The 15,568-nt window shown below is 33.0% G+C and overlaps 1 protein-coding gene across 1 annotated transcript; it reads left to right on the top strand.

The window, feature by feature from the left end:
• The first annotated feature begins 767 nt into the window (after positions 1-767).
• On the top strand, positions 768-12,156 carry LOC118200020 (uncharacterized). The gene is made up of 3 exons (XM_035371931.2): positions 768-926; positions 5,011-5,105; positions 11,915-12,156. Exons 1-3 carry the CDS (start codon positions 846-848, stop codon positions 12,042-12,044), a joined length of 306 nt encoding a protein of 101 aa, XP_035227822.1. The 5' UTR covers positions 768-845; the 3' UTR covers positions 12,045-12,156.
• Positions 12,157-15,568: the final 3,412 nt, after the last annotated feature.

Genomic DNA, 15,568 nt, shown 5'->3' with positions numbered 1-15,568 from the left:
ATTTCAGATAAGACTTGAGAAACAAAATGTTTTCGCAATATTTACAGATAATAGATCCTGATTTCGTTTCTAAGGAAATAACATTAGTCTGGACAATGGAATGTTTTGACTACCCTGATTTCATACAAATGCTACTGCAATAAGAATCATATCATCTCTAATAATAAAATTAATATGCATGAACGATTAACGGGAATTTATCAATCAATTCTCATTCTTAACAGAAAAGAAAAAGCTGACCAATAATTTAGTCAATAAAATTTGGAGTCATTATCTATGCAAACAGTAGATGTGTTATTTTAAAAATAAATTTTCAAGTGTCATAAATATACATCATCTTTAAATAAGCTACTAGAAAGATAAAGAAATAAAAATCAATTTTGAAATTAATAATCTTGCACCACAGTTTGGGTTTGCATCTTCTGAAGGTTATTTACTATCATTTTTTTCGCTAAAGACTTCAGTACAGATAATAGTAACTGAAAATGTTTTAAATTACGGTATAGCATATTTAGGCAGACTTTTCAAAACGAAATTAAAGTGCAAAGTATTTTCCGAAGGGGGAGGGGATGTTCTACTTCTCTTATAATGCGCATGAACTCTTTACGTTTGCATTGTTACACTATTCCACGCTGAAAAGGTTCTTTTCTGTATAGTACGTATGTTTATTTATCGTAGGTTTGAATTCGTTATCTCCGACATATCGGCAGTCTTAACGGTGATAGGTTGATAAATCTTTCTAGCAACCTCCTTATCACGCCGTGTTTGTACACACACCATAGTAAACGGTTGTTATATAAAGTCAAGAAATAAGTTTCGATCGTAAGTTTTTTTCCGCTTGCATCATGAATTCTTCCGTTCTAGTTTTCTGCTGTGTTGTTGCAGTTTGTTTACTATGCTTCTGTGGAGAAGCTCGTTATGCTAAGGTTAGTTCTTTTTATCTGCTCATTACTTTTATATTTGTTTCTATCAAGTTTTGCTATTGCTAAATTATTATATTTACTATATTATTTTAAAATTAATTTAAGTAATCATTTCCTAGATTCGATTAGAATTCTAACTGTGTAAAAAATAGCGTTTCTCAAACGTTGAGTGGGGAAAACTTTTATAAATTAGAATGCTCTACGGACCGTCTTACTTTTGCTCCCTTCGAAAGTAGTGTATTTAGTATATCTTAATTAAAAGCACCTTTATATTTTTAAAATACGATTAGTTGAAATTCATTTAATTTCATACTGGTATTAATAAATAAACACAAGAAAATTTACATTTGTTTTTAATAATTCCAGGCTATTAGAGTTTGAATAATCTTTTTATCTTACCAATCAAAAATTAGATAAACGTTGGTACTTTATGTTAACGAGAAAGATAAGTTGTCGAGTCTTGCGTAGTTGTTCTATGTTCGTACGTAGCAGCTCAAAAGCATAATAGTCAAAAACTCAGATTTTCTGTTAAAGTGAGGTACACATATTCAAACTTTATTTTATTAATTGTATAGTTAATTATGTTTGGATATCTAACAGAGCCACAGTGGCCAGGATACGAGGCTTAGTTACAGAATTACCAGCTTTGCAAATAGAGTTCAAAGAATAATTGCCAGTTTATACTGCTTCTAACACAAAGAAACTTCACCATATAGCGGAATTCTTCCCTATATAAAAATCATGATTTATTTTTTTTTAAATCAAGCAATGAGAATGTTTCCAAAAATGCAAATTTCGCTGTTTTAGCCATATTCAAATAATATGATGAATATCTGAAAAGAAAAAGAGCAAGAAATCTTTCTTGAAGAAGAATCTAGAAATATAATATCTCATCGGAAAATATTTTAGAGTAGAAAGTGTATAATCCCTTACTTTTCAGTTTAAATTATGGAATTTATTTACTGTTTGTTAGACTTTCTGCTTGAACAGAATATCTTTCTTTGGAGCACTAAGGCATCTGGTGATGTGGCATCTTCATTGCAAGTTATCTAGTTAGGTGTGTAAGAAAAGTGGGCATTCTTATATCTAATTGATATCCATTCAAGAAATGAGTTGTAGGATTTTTAATATTAAACAAAAAGCATCCTCAGAGATTCCCAATAACTTGTTATAAAGAATTCAAATCGTAGAGATATGAGCGTTGCAATTCTGTACAACTTAATATCTAATGCAGTGACAGATTCAAATTTTACTAACATGCAGTATTGACAAAGAACTGTTAATGATGTCTAATTGCATAAAAATCGGTGAAAGGTTTTAATTCCCTTTAATACTATAGCCTGATTTATTATGTCCAGGCCGTTTTGATATTTTACCAGCATTTTTTATTCTCTCATTAATGGCTTTCAGTCATTGAATTCAAGAGTTTTTAAATTCATATATTTATTATTTTCCTGCTGCGGAACTCAAAAACAATATTAATTTTTTATTTGAATCAAAAAGATGAACATACTTAAGAAGTTATTGAATATGTCTGCTGATCGTAATGATGCTGCTATATTGAATTTCTGCTGATGTTGTGACTGAAGCAGACGTACCAAACACTCTTATTCAAAACTGGATCCCACATTTTTAAAGAGTTCTTTCAGAAAATTTAATTGCGGTTTTATTTTTATGATTAGTTAATGGGGATAGCGTACTGGAAATTTCGAATCACGAAATTTAAGATTCACGAACTTGGATCTTCGTAATTTTTCCATCTTGTGAATCAGTCTTTCGAAGCATACTCTAAAATATCGTTAAATGGTTTACTTCAAAATTTGGAAAGGTTAGTTTATTAAGCACCCAGTAGGGCTTTGAAATTAATGCTTGGGGTTTAAAGCTCCAGAGGTACAGGCCCAAGTGGACGGGATACTAGAGTTTCACCCTAAGTCATATACAGTCCTACCGCACTAACTGTGCAGCTCTGTCCCAGTATTGATGAAGAACATCCTGGGGAACTATACGAGGGTCTGCCACCCCTCTTTCCCTACCATAAATCCCTCGAGAGGTCTTTTGGTAATCCAGTTTTTTAAATACTCTCATGCTGCATAGGAATTGTACGCTTATAAATAGTCATACCCTCTCCAAAATTCGAACCCGGATCCTTCGCTATGGCAGCTAGCGTCGCTAACCGCTGTATCGAGCAGGTCTGTCTTCTAGAATATGAGAGGATATACTTGATGACTAAGGGTATATAACTAATGGTCTTGGTGCTACTATCTATACCTAACATAGTGTTTGACATGTAGAAGTGTTTATTAAAAAAAGCGATTGTTGTAATTTTGTCTGACCTAGATCATAAAATATACCCCCGACTGCCGTAATTGCCACATTCTGAATTTTCTGGAATGATTTTTAAAATTTTTTTCTTAATTTCTTAACAGGCGTTTATTGTTTAATTTTCTAAATAATTATCTTCCCTCTTCACTTACTTAAAATTTAAAAAGAGTATTGGAAATTTAAAAAACAATTGAGGTGTTTCTCAAATACGTTTTTGTAAATCATTTGGAGAAAATGAAGTTTCAATTTATGAAATATTTAACTTATGTACTTATTGCTAAATTTTATTTGTATGTTTTAATAAGTACCAGGTGATCCAAACGTCACATACATCAGAAAGCTTTAAAAAACTGTAGAAATTTTAAAATGGATATTAGTGGCAAGTGTTTCAATGAATGACACACCTGCTCTGTTACAAGTAATACAGGGTGTCTACAAAGTCCCTAAACAACTTTAACAGCTTATCTGGGAATGAAAAAGCTCATGTCTTTGGTAGTAGTCACACTTTCACAAGCTAGATCCAGAGTTTTTGTGACAAGCGGCACAACTTCGGCATGCGAAAAATGACCTGTGGTGATGGACCCCCAACTGTAGGCAAATGTAATTTATCAATGTATAAAGGTAGACTCTGGCTGTTATTGTTTATTTATTGAAAAAAATTGCCCTAAAATCTTGTCATGCAGCATTCCATACCAAACATTGACCTGCGGGCTTCCCGCTTCATTTTCTTTGTGACATGAGGATTTTCGAATCTCCATATACTCTCATTATGTTTATATTAAACCAAAATAATTTGCTGAGAGAAACCTTTGGTATGCGTGTAATAACAATACAAAATATACAAGACTCCTCTTACGGGGTATTCACAATAATAGAGTAAAAAACTTCTATGGTATTCACAATAATAGAGTAAAAAACTTCTATGGTATTCACAATAATAGAGTAAAAAACTTCTATGGACTGGATATGATGTTTTTTACGAGCAGAATTAAAATATGAAAGGGTTTAACTGAAATGTAATTTATTGATTTAGAATAAAAGTTAATACACGAAATCGTGCTTTTTAGATTGCTTTTCTAATTTATAGGAAGTAATTTTTCCATTTGTGACCTTTTAAAATGTTTAAATAGACAATTTACTTTAACTGCATATTGGTAAAAATATGAATTCGTGGAAATTCATTCTTTTTTTTTTTTCATGCCTTGTTCTGTAGGTCTATGCCTTGTTCTATTCAACAGAAATATTCAACAAAAAATTACATTTAATGTAACAGTTTTAGGGAAATTTCACACAATTTTAATTTGCTAAATTCGCCACTCTAATATATTCATTACTGTGATATTTTCATATATCCTCTACTGTGACATATTTGTATTTATAGTTGATTCCGCTTCTAATGAAAGTAAATTTTTCTTATATTTCTTACTCTTCATTCATTGTTTTCATCATATACAAATCCTCGTTAAAAAAATCTGATAACTCTGAGAAAGAAGAGAGTGAAGTGTGCTACCTACAACTGATAGTAATGCTGTTGTTTACATTGATGAAAATATTCTGATTATTTTATAATTTGTCCTACTAATGAGAATGGTATTTTTTAGTTTTTGTTTCTTTTACTATAAAATTAACTATTAAATGGTATTTTAACTCTACATAAATAACTTAATATTTATGAACAAAACTACCCGACGAAGGTTTACCATGTGCTTCAGCAATTTCTTAATATTTTATTCATATATCGTGTAAACAAGATTTCATTTTACAGAGAGATGCAGGAGAAATCTGTTCTAAATCTACGCCTTGTGGATGGGAAGTATACAGGCCAGTTACAAGGACAATTGAATATTTTATAGCTAGTCCGTAAGTTATATTTTACATTCCAGTATTTTTTCTAACATCTTTCGAAAATAAAATTGACATATCTGTATTAAAGAAAGTGCGAATTGCTTTATAAATATTGATTATGTATTTTTCTATTAATATAATTATTCCCTTAATAAAAAAATAATTTGAGTAAAGAAAAAGAGAAAACGATACATTTGTGTACAGCGGCCATCATGAACGAAAATCGGCAAACACAAACTACACGGCGTGAAAAAAATCGTCAAGCAAAGAAAGCAAGTAACAAAAACGTGTAGAAACAAATAAAATGTAATAAAATTATATATAAATTTATTTCTAGAGTTTAGTTTCTCAGTCACATTGTTTTCTTACATACAAGTTCAAGCGCTCTTCTTGCACTAGCTTGGGGGTTTAAAGGAAAATGCTACAAATATGGTTTCAAAACGGTCTGTGTTTCTTATGCATTGGCGCCATACGAGTTATGCTAACAACGAAGATCTTCCATTTTTGAACTCGTAATTTTTTTCCAATATATATATGTGTAAGATAAAAAATATGTGAAACAAAATTATAATTTAAACTAACGGTAAAGCATTAATTCTCCCTTTCTATTCTAAAAATCGCAATAACTTCTCTGGATTGCGTCATTTCTAGACCATTCTATGGCCTGCGCAGCTCTGATGACGTAACAATTGGGAACTGAAACTACCATTGTAAACCAAAACTTTTCTCTTCGCGTGCTTCCATCTTTCATAACTACGCACTCACCTTCTGTCTGTGCTGTGCTTGGACGCAATTTCGCTACGCTGCTTTCTATTGTAATAATATCAATAATGTAAATGTTCTTGAACAGGCACGATTAGGGTGCCAAGTGATCTACGGCCACATAATGTCAATTGGAAATAAAAATGGAATTAAAATCGCCTCGACTGCCAAGTTCTATTTACGAAGTCAACACATTCGTTTACGACGCAATCAGAATACTTGCTCTTCAATATAGGATAACTACACATCAACAGTGCTCCGTCTTTTCCTTGCTTTTATTATGACATATTTGTCATATTGTGGCAGTCAGGCAGAGGCTGAATGGAGCTTGGCATCAGAATCCGGAAATTGTTGTGGCAAACAAGGCATTTAATGACGACAGAGAAGAAGTTAGCTGTTTTGATTCACATCTTTATTCAATTCAAATGGCAAATCATTATTGTTTTAGATTCTCCAAGATTACATATGCGATAGTAATTTAAACTAAATAAGATTAAATTTACTGCGTCATATTGTTCAAACAAAGGAAGTAAGATGGGAAGAGCTACAGCAAAGGTCTTATAGCAGTAGAAGGAGAAAGCGGTCTGTCTAAAAATGGCGTGAACTCTGCATTTATAGTAGCGGTTACATAACATGCCAGAATATTCTCGAAAGTACTGGTCTAGGGGTAAATCCTGAAATTGCGGAAAGTTAATTAGAACTTGCCTGTTCGGGTAGAGCAAAGCCATCGTATTTTTTATATTTTACATATATATATATATATATATATATTGATGACATAATTGAAGTCATATTTACATTTCCTTTAAGAATGGGCAGAAATTGTAAAATTCATTATTTTATCAAAATATGTTATTTGTATAATCTTTAGAATATTTTAAAGCTAATTACAAAACTTTAAATTCAAATTCAAGTTAAAACTTAATATTGTGTCATTCTGTATACACCAATCAGAGTGATAACGTGAAAGTGACGTTTGAAGCTCGTCTGTTTCTGCTTCGTCCGTCGAACTTTTGAAATGGCAAGTAAGCGTGTGGAAACTGCGATTAAAGAAAGAAAAATAATTATCCATTTACATAATCAGAATAAACCACTGATAGAAATTGGTAAAATAGTGAACAGGAGTCAATACACAGTAAGATTTATCACAAAAAATTTCAAATCGTTTGGTAGTGTGTGGTAAGTGCACCAAGAAGTGGAAGCCCAAAAAAGTATTAATATTAATCTTAAAGAAGAGAGGAAAGTTGTCAATATTCTTAAGGTGAATCCTAAAATTTCTTCAAATGCTATAGTAACAAAGGGATTGATATGGTAACGGAAAGAAGACTTATCGAAATTATTCATATAAAAACTGTCCTCAGCATTTTTCATTTGACTGACTGCAAATCCAGAGTAACCAGAAGAAAATAATATATTAGCAAAACTAATTAAAAGAAAAGGAATACACTTTTATGTAAAGAAGCACTTTAATAAAAATAGTGTAACCTGGTCGAATATATTGTTTTCCGATAACAGTAAATTCTTGTTAATTCGTCGCGATGGAAGTAATTTAGTTTGGAGACGATCTTTAGGTTAGGTTAGGTTAGGTTATTTAATTACGGCAAAGCCTCAAGGGCTATCTGCCTAAGGGGAGGGATGCCTTCGTGGAGGACTTTCTAAGGGAAACTGGCTCGTATACACGTTACACATGGGGAAAACCACGAAAACACCCATGCAGCCAGCCCGTTCGCGGGATTCGAACCTCGGACCGAACTACCAGTGTTCAGCGGCTGCTCGGCCGCTGGTGGGCTTTGGAGACGATTGAAAATTGACTATCGAGAAAAGTATATTTAAGCAAAAGTAAAACACGGGACAAATGCGCGATGGTCTGGGGCCGCATGTAAGGTACATGCATCGGCAATCTTGAGTTCATTAATCCATTCATAGTGGGTCGATATTTCTTTTTGAATGTCCTTAAACGTAATCTTCAGTAAAGCGCCGTAAACTTCATTTATGCAACAGCTTCTACTTCCACAATGATTGCAAACATACGACACATACTATCTGCCTGATTGCTGTATTATACGTCTCACACTCCCAGTCATCTAGCTCAATTCCCTGTCCCAAGTCCCGTCGAGCATTTACAGAAAGAACGTGACCACGATATATGAATGCGTACCATGAAAAGGCTTCTCCTAGAAGAATGGGGCACATTTTCTTCTGAAAGAACGAAAATATTGGTGAATTCCATGAAAAATATGCTCAGCTGTTATAAAAACACAAGATTCACCTCAAAAATATTGACTACAACCTTATTCGGATATTTTCATCATTGTCCTTTCACTTTTGTCTTTTATTTTGATGGGTTGAAATGTTCTATTTATTGTTGTAAGTTCATTGATTTTAACTTAACATTTTGTATTTATATTTATGATATTCCAAAGATGCTGTAAATGATATACGTTTTCATAAAAATTATGAATTTTACAATTTTTCCCATTTTTTGAGAAATTACAAAGTGTGTTCTCATTTATGTCCATCACCGTATGTACGAATTAACTCGCATATCCAGCACCTTTTCTACTAATTTTACCACTTGAAGCCCGGGAAGGGAAATACTGCGGCACATACTATTAATAAAGATATAACACATTAAAAAGTACACAGGCACACTAATATTATTATGTATTTCAAGGAATATAATTAGATCTGTATATTTTCAATTCGCATTGTGATTTAGTTATCAAACATTATTTACTTCTAAACGACAAGCAGCATTTTAGCTATTCTGTGTAGTGCAGTATTTCCAAAATGTTCAAATTTTTTATTAATTTTTTATTTTTACCTAAAATTGTTCATCAGTTTTGCAGTAAAATCACTTTAAGTAATCTTCATTTACCTGAACTTCAAATAATAATAATAATAATAATAATAATAATAATAAAAATAAAATAAAAAAAAATGCAATATAGGCGAAACGAAATAAACAAAACGATTTTAGTTACCAAAGGCAATCTTTTCAGTCAAGATTGGCTTGATTTTGTTTATTTGATTTAAGTAGATAAGGTTATGATCCTAAGGGAAAGGATGTCTTTCGTGGAGGATTTTCTGAGGTAAACTGACTCGTATTCACGTTACACATGATGCAAACGCTCATGCAGCGAGCCCTTAAGCTAGGATCGAATGCGCAGCCAACCGCTTGGGTCTAAGAAAATATTAACCAGCCCCTTAGACCTGGAATCTTATCCAAGTGGAACTACCAACGTTTAGTGCCTTTGCCGCTAACGGGCCATTGTGTCGAGATTTGCCTCTTTGCCTAGGTCTAAGAATTTTTTCGTCTGATACCCTTGGATCAAGCAAATATTCGCATCAAGTTTGGCCTTGCAAAATATTGTTTTTAAAAAATTATATTTAAAATAATTTTCTGTAATTTTGTCCAGAGAAGCTTTCATTTTACAAGCTTTTATTTAGTTCACTCATGGTGTTGCATTGTGGGTGGAATTTCGTCATCGATTATTAAGATATTTCCTGATAAACTGTCCAATTCAAACCTTGTGCACACACTGTTTGTTAATGACAATGCAATGTGATGAAACAATTTTTTCAGAATTCTATTTAGAGAATCTATTTACTTAATGTTTAAACGATATTTTGCACATAGTTTCGTGTAACGAATAAACTAAGCATCTCAGAAGTTTACTGCTTGCATCATTGAATAGGGCAAAAAAAAAAGCTTTTCAATGAAACTTTCATGCAAATTGTAATTTCTAAATTTTTGAAGATCCTTAGAGTTTTAGACTATTTGACATTTACGACTTTAAAAATTTCAATATCTGAAAATGCATGAGATATATAGTTTCCAAATTTTCACAAATTGTGAAACAAACGTTTTGCTTTCTTTAAAAATAAGAATGATTAAAAAATATATTAAATGAGCGATTATCTATGTTTTTTATTTATTTATTTATTTATTTGTGTGTGTGTTGTCTGAGGCAGACCGAAGTAAATTGCTCGTTGCAATATTTTATTGCATCCAATTTCCGAAACTGAATATTGAAAGCAATTTTCTCATTCCCTGAAGGGCGTTCAGTTATTTTTCTTTACTTCATAATTTTCATTTAATTTAGTGTTTGTGTTTTAATAATGACTAAAAAATGCATCATTGAAAACGTGCAATTGAGTCTAAAAAACAGGAAGTAAAATACAAATTTAAAAAAGGTTTTCATACAATAAGCTTTTATTTAAAATAGATACACTATTTAATACATTGAAAGGAGAAGACAAAATGTACAGTTTAAATGGGAATAACACATTAAATAACTGTATTTATGAAATTCATTTATAGTTTTCTATCATAAATATCAAAATATACTTAAATAATGAAATCTATTAATTTAATTGCATTTTGAAAGGTATAAGTCATTCCTTTTTAATTTATTGTGGGCGCTCAACGCTTTCATTATTCGCGATACAAAATTCTCTAAATAAGAATTTCGTAATCTACTTGTATTATTCTTATTAAACTATGAAATACATTATTTTTCTGCTTTTAATACATTAATTATCATATACATTTTTTTAAAAAAAGCTTATTGTACAAAATCGTTTCTTAATTGTTTATTATATTTCAACGTAAATTTCAGTGAGAGAGAAGTAATTTAGATTAGTTAAGAGCGAAGGCATATTTGCATTACATTATTTTATTGATAACGTTTTCTTGCAGGAAGTACTCAGGGCAGTGTCTTATGTTAACCTTCAAAACCTTTGTTTCATTTGCTGAAGTTTTCTCCCTGTTTTACTAAATTTTTGTTAGCAATACAATTACTGTAAAATACTCATTCTATATTCATTCCAGCAATCAGAAAATACAATAGATGCAAACCATGACATTTCTTATATATTTCGGAAGTTTGCATGAAACAATCGGAAAAACTACCAAGGAAATAACATAAACCCCTCAAAACCCCCCCTAGGGAAAGAATGCAGGCTACATTATTTTTCCTTTCCATAAATAAGTTTTTGTTAATTTTTCCAGTTTGGTTGCATACATCGATTTTTAACGTTAGGCCGAGACGCATACAATTTGGCTCAAATTAAAACAAACCGGACATAGCAAAGGAGAAACCGAAAAGCATTACAGTATTCGACGACAGGGTTAGGGCGCAACAGCATCCATAGTATATTTCTCTTTGGAAATAGCGCACTCGGTTTTGAAACAGTAGTGTCTTGAAGGATATATGAATTCTTCAAGACACCATTCGTAACTTTTGTTTGAGGCGCAGGCTAAAGGGAACTTTTGTTTTACTAGAACAACCCATGAACTTTTGACGCAATGGAGCAGATTATATGCAGTAACATCACCAACATCCAAGGGGCCCAACTGTGCCTGTACCATGACAGTCAGCATTTCTAGTAGTACATGTAGACACTGACAGACTAGAATTTTGCCTTTCGTTTGTTTGTTTAATATTGCCTTATAACTGATGTGTTCTTTACTTGCTTTGGGTTAAATTTACCTTGAGCCACTCTGTACCTCTTGTATGTAATTATTCAAATAAGTTACTGGGTTGCTGTTCATTTGAAGTTGTAGTTAGTGAAACTCAGTAGATGTTCACTGTTGTCACCGTACATAAATGAATCATATGGCAGTAAGGAAAGAAACGGTTTGCGATATCCTGCAAACGACGTTTGTTATTCGGGCAGCTTGTCCTTTCCGGCTTCCTCCCACATTTTAGTTTCCTGTAGATGAACAAAGTCTATCTTTGTGAAAAATGCCCCTTCCTTGAAGAAATGGAATAACCACTTGGCATATGCCAAATCTTGATATATATTGCAGTTACAAACAATTATTAGATGTAAAATGTGCTTCTTCGACAAAGACAGTTATTGTCGGAAAAGGAGCTGAACACCTGACGCCAAGAAGTAGACCAAAATAAATGCCAAATGGTATTTGGCGTTAAAACGCAGAAGTCTCATATGAAAGCAACTTGAAATAAGTGTTTACTTTCGTTCAACATTTAAAGACTGAACTTGTGTTATTCACTTTTCTTGAATCTTAGAAATACGTATATTCTTTTTTCCAGATGCAAATGTCCAAATGGCAGTCGCTGTACGAGATCCAGTGATGACATATCTATCTCTGCATACGTTCATCGCTGCATTCCTATTGGTGTCAATTCATCACAGTGGAACTACAGTTCAAACGAAGAATAGTGACTATTATGTGCACTATGAACTGTATATAACTTATTCGCATATGAATCATTTTGTACATAATCTTACATGCCATTAATAAAAGTATTACTTCTGTTTTATTATTATAAAATTGTTATTAATTTTTATTTATTTTTTATGTTTTACTTACATTGTGCGTAAAGCATAAGTATAATATGATATTTTAATTCTTGATTTTAAATTTGTTTTCTGTTTTTATTAAAATGAAGTGAATATATTGACATTACATACAAAAAGTACTGTTTCAGCGCATTATCTCTGATCACTGTATTACAAAGGACTCATTTTATAGCAGTACTGTATTTATAACGTAGCATTTTTCTCATGTAAACGTCACTAAAATGCATTTTAGAACCTATGAATTTTTCAAATCACTAATTATTTCCAAATAATTTTTTCCGAATAAAATTTTCCCCAAGTACTAATATAAACAGGAACTAATATAAACAGGAACTAATATAAACAGGAACATTGCTTTTCTCATTATGAAAGTCTTATCAAAAACAATTTGCTCCTTGACATTTTAACATTTTTTTTTATTTCATTTTATTTTCTTAGGATCTGTCTTTTTTGAGGGGGAAGGGGAATTCCTGAAATTAAGAAACGTACGTTAGAATCGAAATCATTGAATCCAGAAATATGGTATTTATAGGATTTATATTTAGTACTGTTTTCCTAACAGGAAATTAACATCTCGAAATATGAAGATATTTACAGCCCCTTTTTTAAGCATAACGTTTGGTACTTATGTATTAAGGCAACTACTCAGACGCAAATTGGCTATTTTGTGTAGATGAAAAGATAAGTTATTGATCAGATGCAAGTTGGCAGTTTTCGCAACATTAAAAAAAATTCACAAACTATTAATATTTATCGTAGGTTGACAAACATTATTTACAAACCAAAATTCTCAAGCACACTTCACGAACTTAAAATACAAATTTAAATTATTAAATAACTAAAATTATACGATATATTAAAAAGGATTATATGATACATTAAAAAATAAAATTTGGTACTATTCCGTTATAAGGGCCGTAAAAAATCGCCAAACTACTGTTGATGCAATGCTGCCAAAAATAATTACCCTAACGCAAGAAAGGAAACAGTAAATAACTATCTAAGATTATTGTTTTAGTTTAGATGAAAAGTTAATTTCATGCAAATACATTTTTTGTTATTATAATTTATAAACAAAAGGCTAAACATAACTGAAATTACACGGGAGGTATAAATTTGTTTGTCTTCCAACATACCAGAGAATATTTCAGTTTTTTTGTGGAAGCGTCTGTACATAAACTCGGACAAATAATAATCGAAATATTGTCGAGCAGTGCGACTTTTATTTCATGCCATTTAGCACTGCCTAATAGACGCTCTACTGTTTGTTTATGACACTCACTTTCGGGGTCCACAAAACTGTAGTTGTGATTGACAGTAAAATGTTCAAAACTGGCAGTTTGCAGTTCATCCGACTTTCATGATTTCCAGCAGTCAGTATAAATGATTCTTCCTTCTGCGATACTTTCTTTTATGATGTTCAATAAAGTTTTCGCCGATCGTTCTGGAACAGCGATTAAGAAGAAACATTCATTCGATTCTGTGCATAATCCGCCTAAAACTCATAGTGGCGGAAGAACACGTCCAACGTTATTCTTTCTTCTACTGAAAAGGCTTTCGTCTACTTCAATAGTTTTGCCCCATCCACCGATTTTCAAGTTAGGCCGAGTAAATAAAGTTGCGGCACATACCTCACGCATGTACAGGTTTCTTTCCTGCACCGCCATTTCCTGAGTTACCGCTAAAGCATAATTTCATCTCGTGGTTGTTCGAACATAATTTTCTATCATGAATGATGCCTGTTGTTTGAAAAAATTCTATTGAAGACTTTTTATCATCGGGAAATTTCCAAATTGTTAAATCCAAAGCGTTATTAGAAAATAATTAAAAAATTAAACTAGTATTTCAGTGGCGACTTATAGAACTGTCTAAATTTACGCACATCGGCACATTCGCTAGATTTGGCGTGTGGTTAAATGAGCGCGTTTACTAGATTTGGCGCTTTTGCGCATATATTTTCGCTGCAACTTTTTACGGTCCCTGAAACGGAATAGTACCTTAAATTCTGGGTTTCATAAATAATTAAATTCTAATTAATATTCTGGTTAATAATAATTAATATTCCGGGTTCCATAAATAATTAATAGTGCACTCTGTGTTCCACAAATAATTAATTTATAACTTTTCAAAACTTTAAGCAGGTCAAGAATTTCAGAGGTACTTTTTCGTATATAACAATCGATCTACCGAACTCATATTTTACAAAATTTTAGTGATCTAGGGTTAACCTTAGATCATTAAAATCTTGAAAAACTCGCCAGCCGATTTAAGTTCGCAATAAATAATATGTTTGGTACTATTCCGTTTTGTGGACCGTAAAAAATCGCCAAAATATTGTGCTGCCAAAAATAATGCGGCAACCCTAACGCAAGAAAGGAAGCATAATAGTAAATAACTATCTAAAGATCATTGTTTTAACATTTTTTTTTTCATTTAGTAACATTTATTGTGAAATCGCGTTGAGGTTTATCAATAAGCAACATTCTTTATATATAACTTTTTGACATTTGGTATGTTGAAAATACACTCACGTTTGTGAAAATTGCAACACCATGAAGGACTTACGCGAGTGAGCTGAAATTTTCAGGAAATGCAAAGTAGCGCATGATATGCAAATGATTAGAATTGCAAATCCGTAGCGCATGCGTATGCTGAGCAGCGCCCTCTGAACGGCTGATGGATCCGAATAAATAGACGGCTGTAGCGAGGCGTGTATGGTTATCGGTGGCTATCTGCTAGTGGTAAACGTTAACTCAATCTGTACTTATGCCTCGTCGACGAAAGAGAGCGAGATTTGAACAACTTACAGAGTTTGAACGAGGGAGAATCATCGGCCTTCGTGAAGCTGGATTGTCGTATCGTGCAGTAGCCTCTCGTGTGCAGCGTAACAGCAGCACAGTGATGCGCGTTTGGAAGCAGTGGACGGACGAGTGTCGGACAACTCGGAAATCCGGGAGTGGACCCCGAAATGTGACGTCAGCTCGCGATGATAAACACCTGGTCCGCATGGCGCGGACGGACCGTACAGCTTCCTCTAGACAATTGGCAGCACTGTGGTCAATAGCTACAGGTGTTTCATTGTGTGCTTCATCAATTCGTAGACGTCTGCTGCAGTGTGGACTGCGCGCACGGACTCCTTTATACAGGATCCCCCTAACGCACGACCATCGCCGCCTGCGGCTACAATGGGCCAATCAGCATAGAGACTGGCGTGCTGATTGGCAGCATGTCGTGTTTTCTGACGAATCCCGCTTTAATTTGTGGTACCATGATGGCCGCATTCGTGTCAGACGCTATGCCGGTGAACGCCACCTTCCGGAGTGCATTATCGAACGCCACAGTGGACGAACACCCGGAGTTATGGTCTGGGGCGCCATAGCATA

This window comes from Stegodyphus dumicola, chromosome 4 (assembly GCF_044657685.1).
Source record: "Stegodyphus dumicola isolate Sdum_Otavi_A_Nest chromosome 4, ASM4465768v1".
Classification (NCBI taxonomy): Eukaryota; Metazoa; Arthropoda; class Arachnida; order Araneae; family Eresidae; genus Stegodyphus; species Stegodyphus dumicola.
This window is presented reverse-complemented; position numbering and strand designations above follow the sequence as displayed.

What these genes read in the sequence shown, in the direction of transcription:
- LOC118200020 (XM_035371931.2), top strand. Translation starts at nt 846, where the DNA reads ATGAATTCTTCCGTTCTAGTTTTCTGCTGTGTTGTTGCAGTTTGTTTA. An exon ending in GAGAAGCTCGTTATGCTAAG is followed by an intron (nt 927 to 5,010) that starts GTTAGTTCTTTT and finishes TTCATTTTACAG; the next exon opens with AGAGATGCAGGAGAAATCTG. An exon ending in GAATATTTTATAGCTAGTCC is followed by an intron (nt 5,106 to 11,914) that starts GTAAGTTATATT and finishes TCTTTTTTCCAG; the next exon opens with ATGCAAATGTCCAAATGGCA.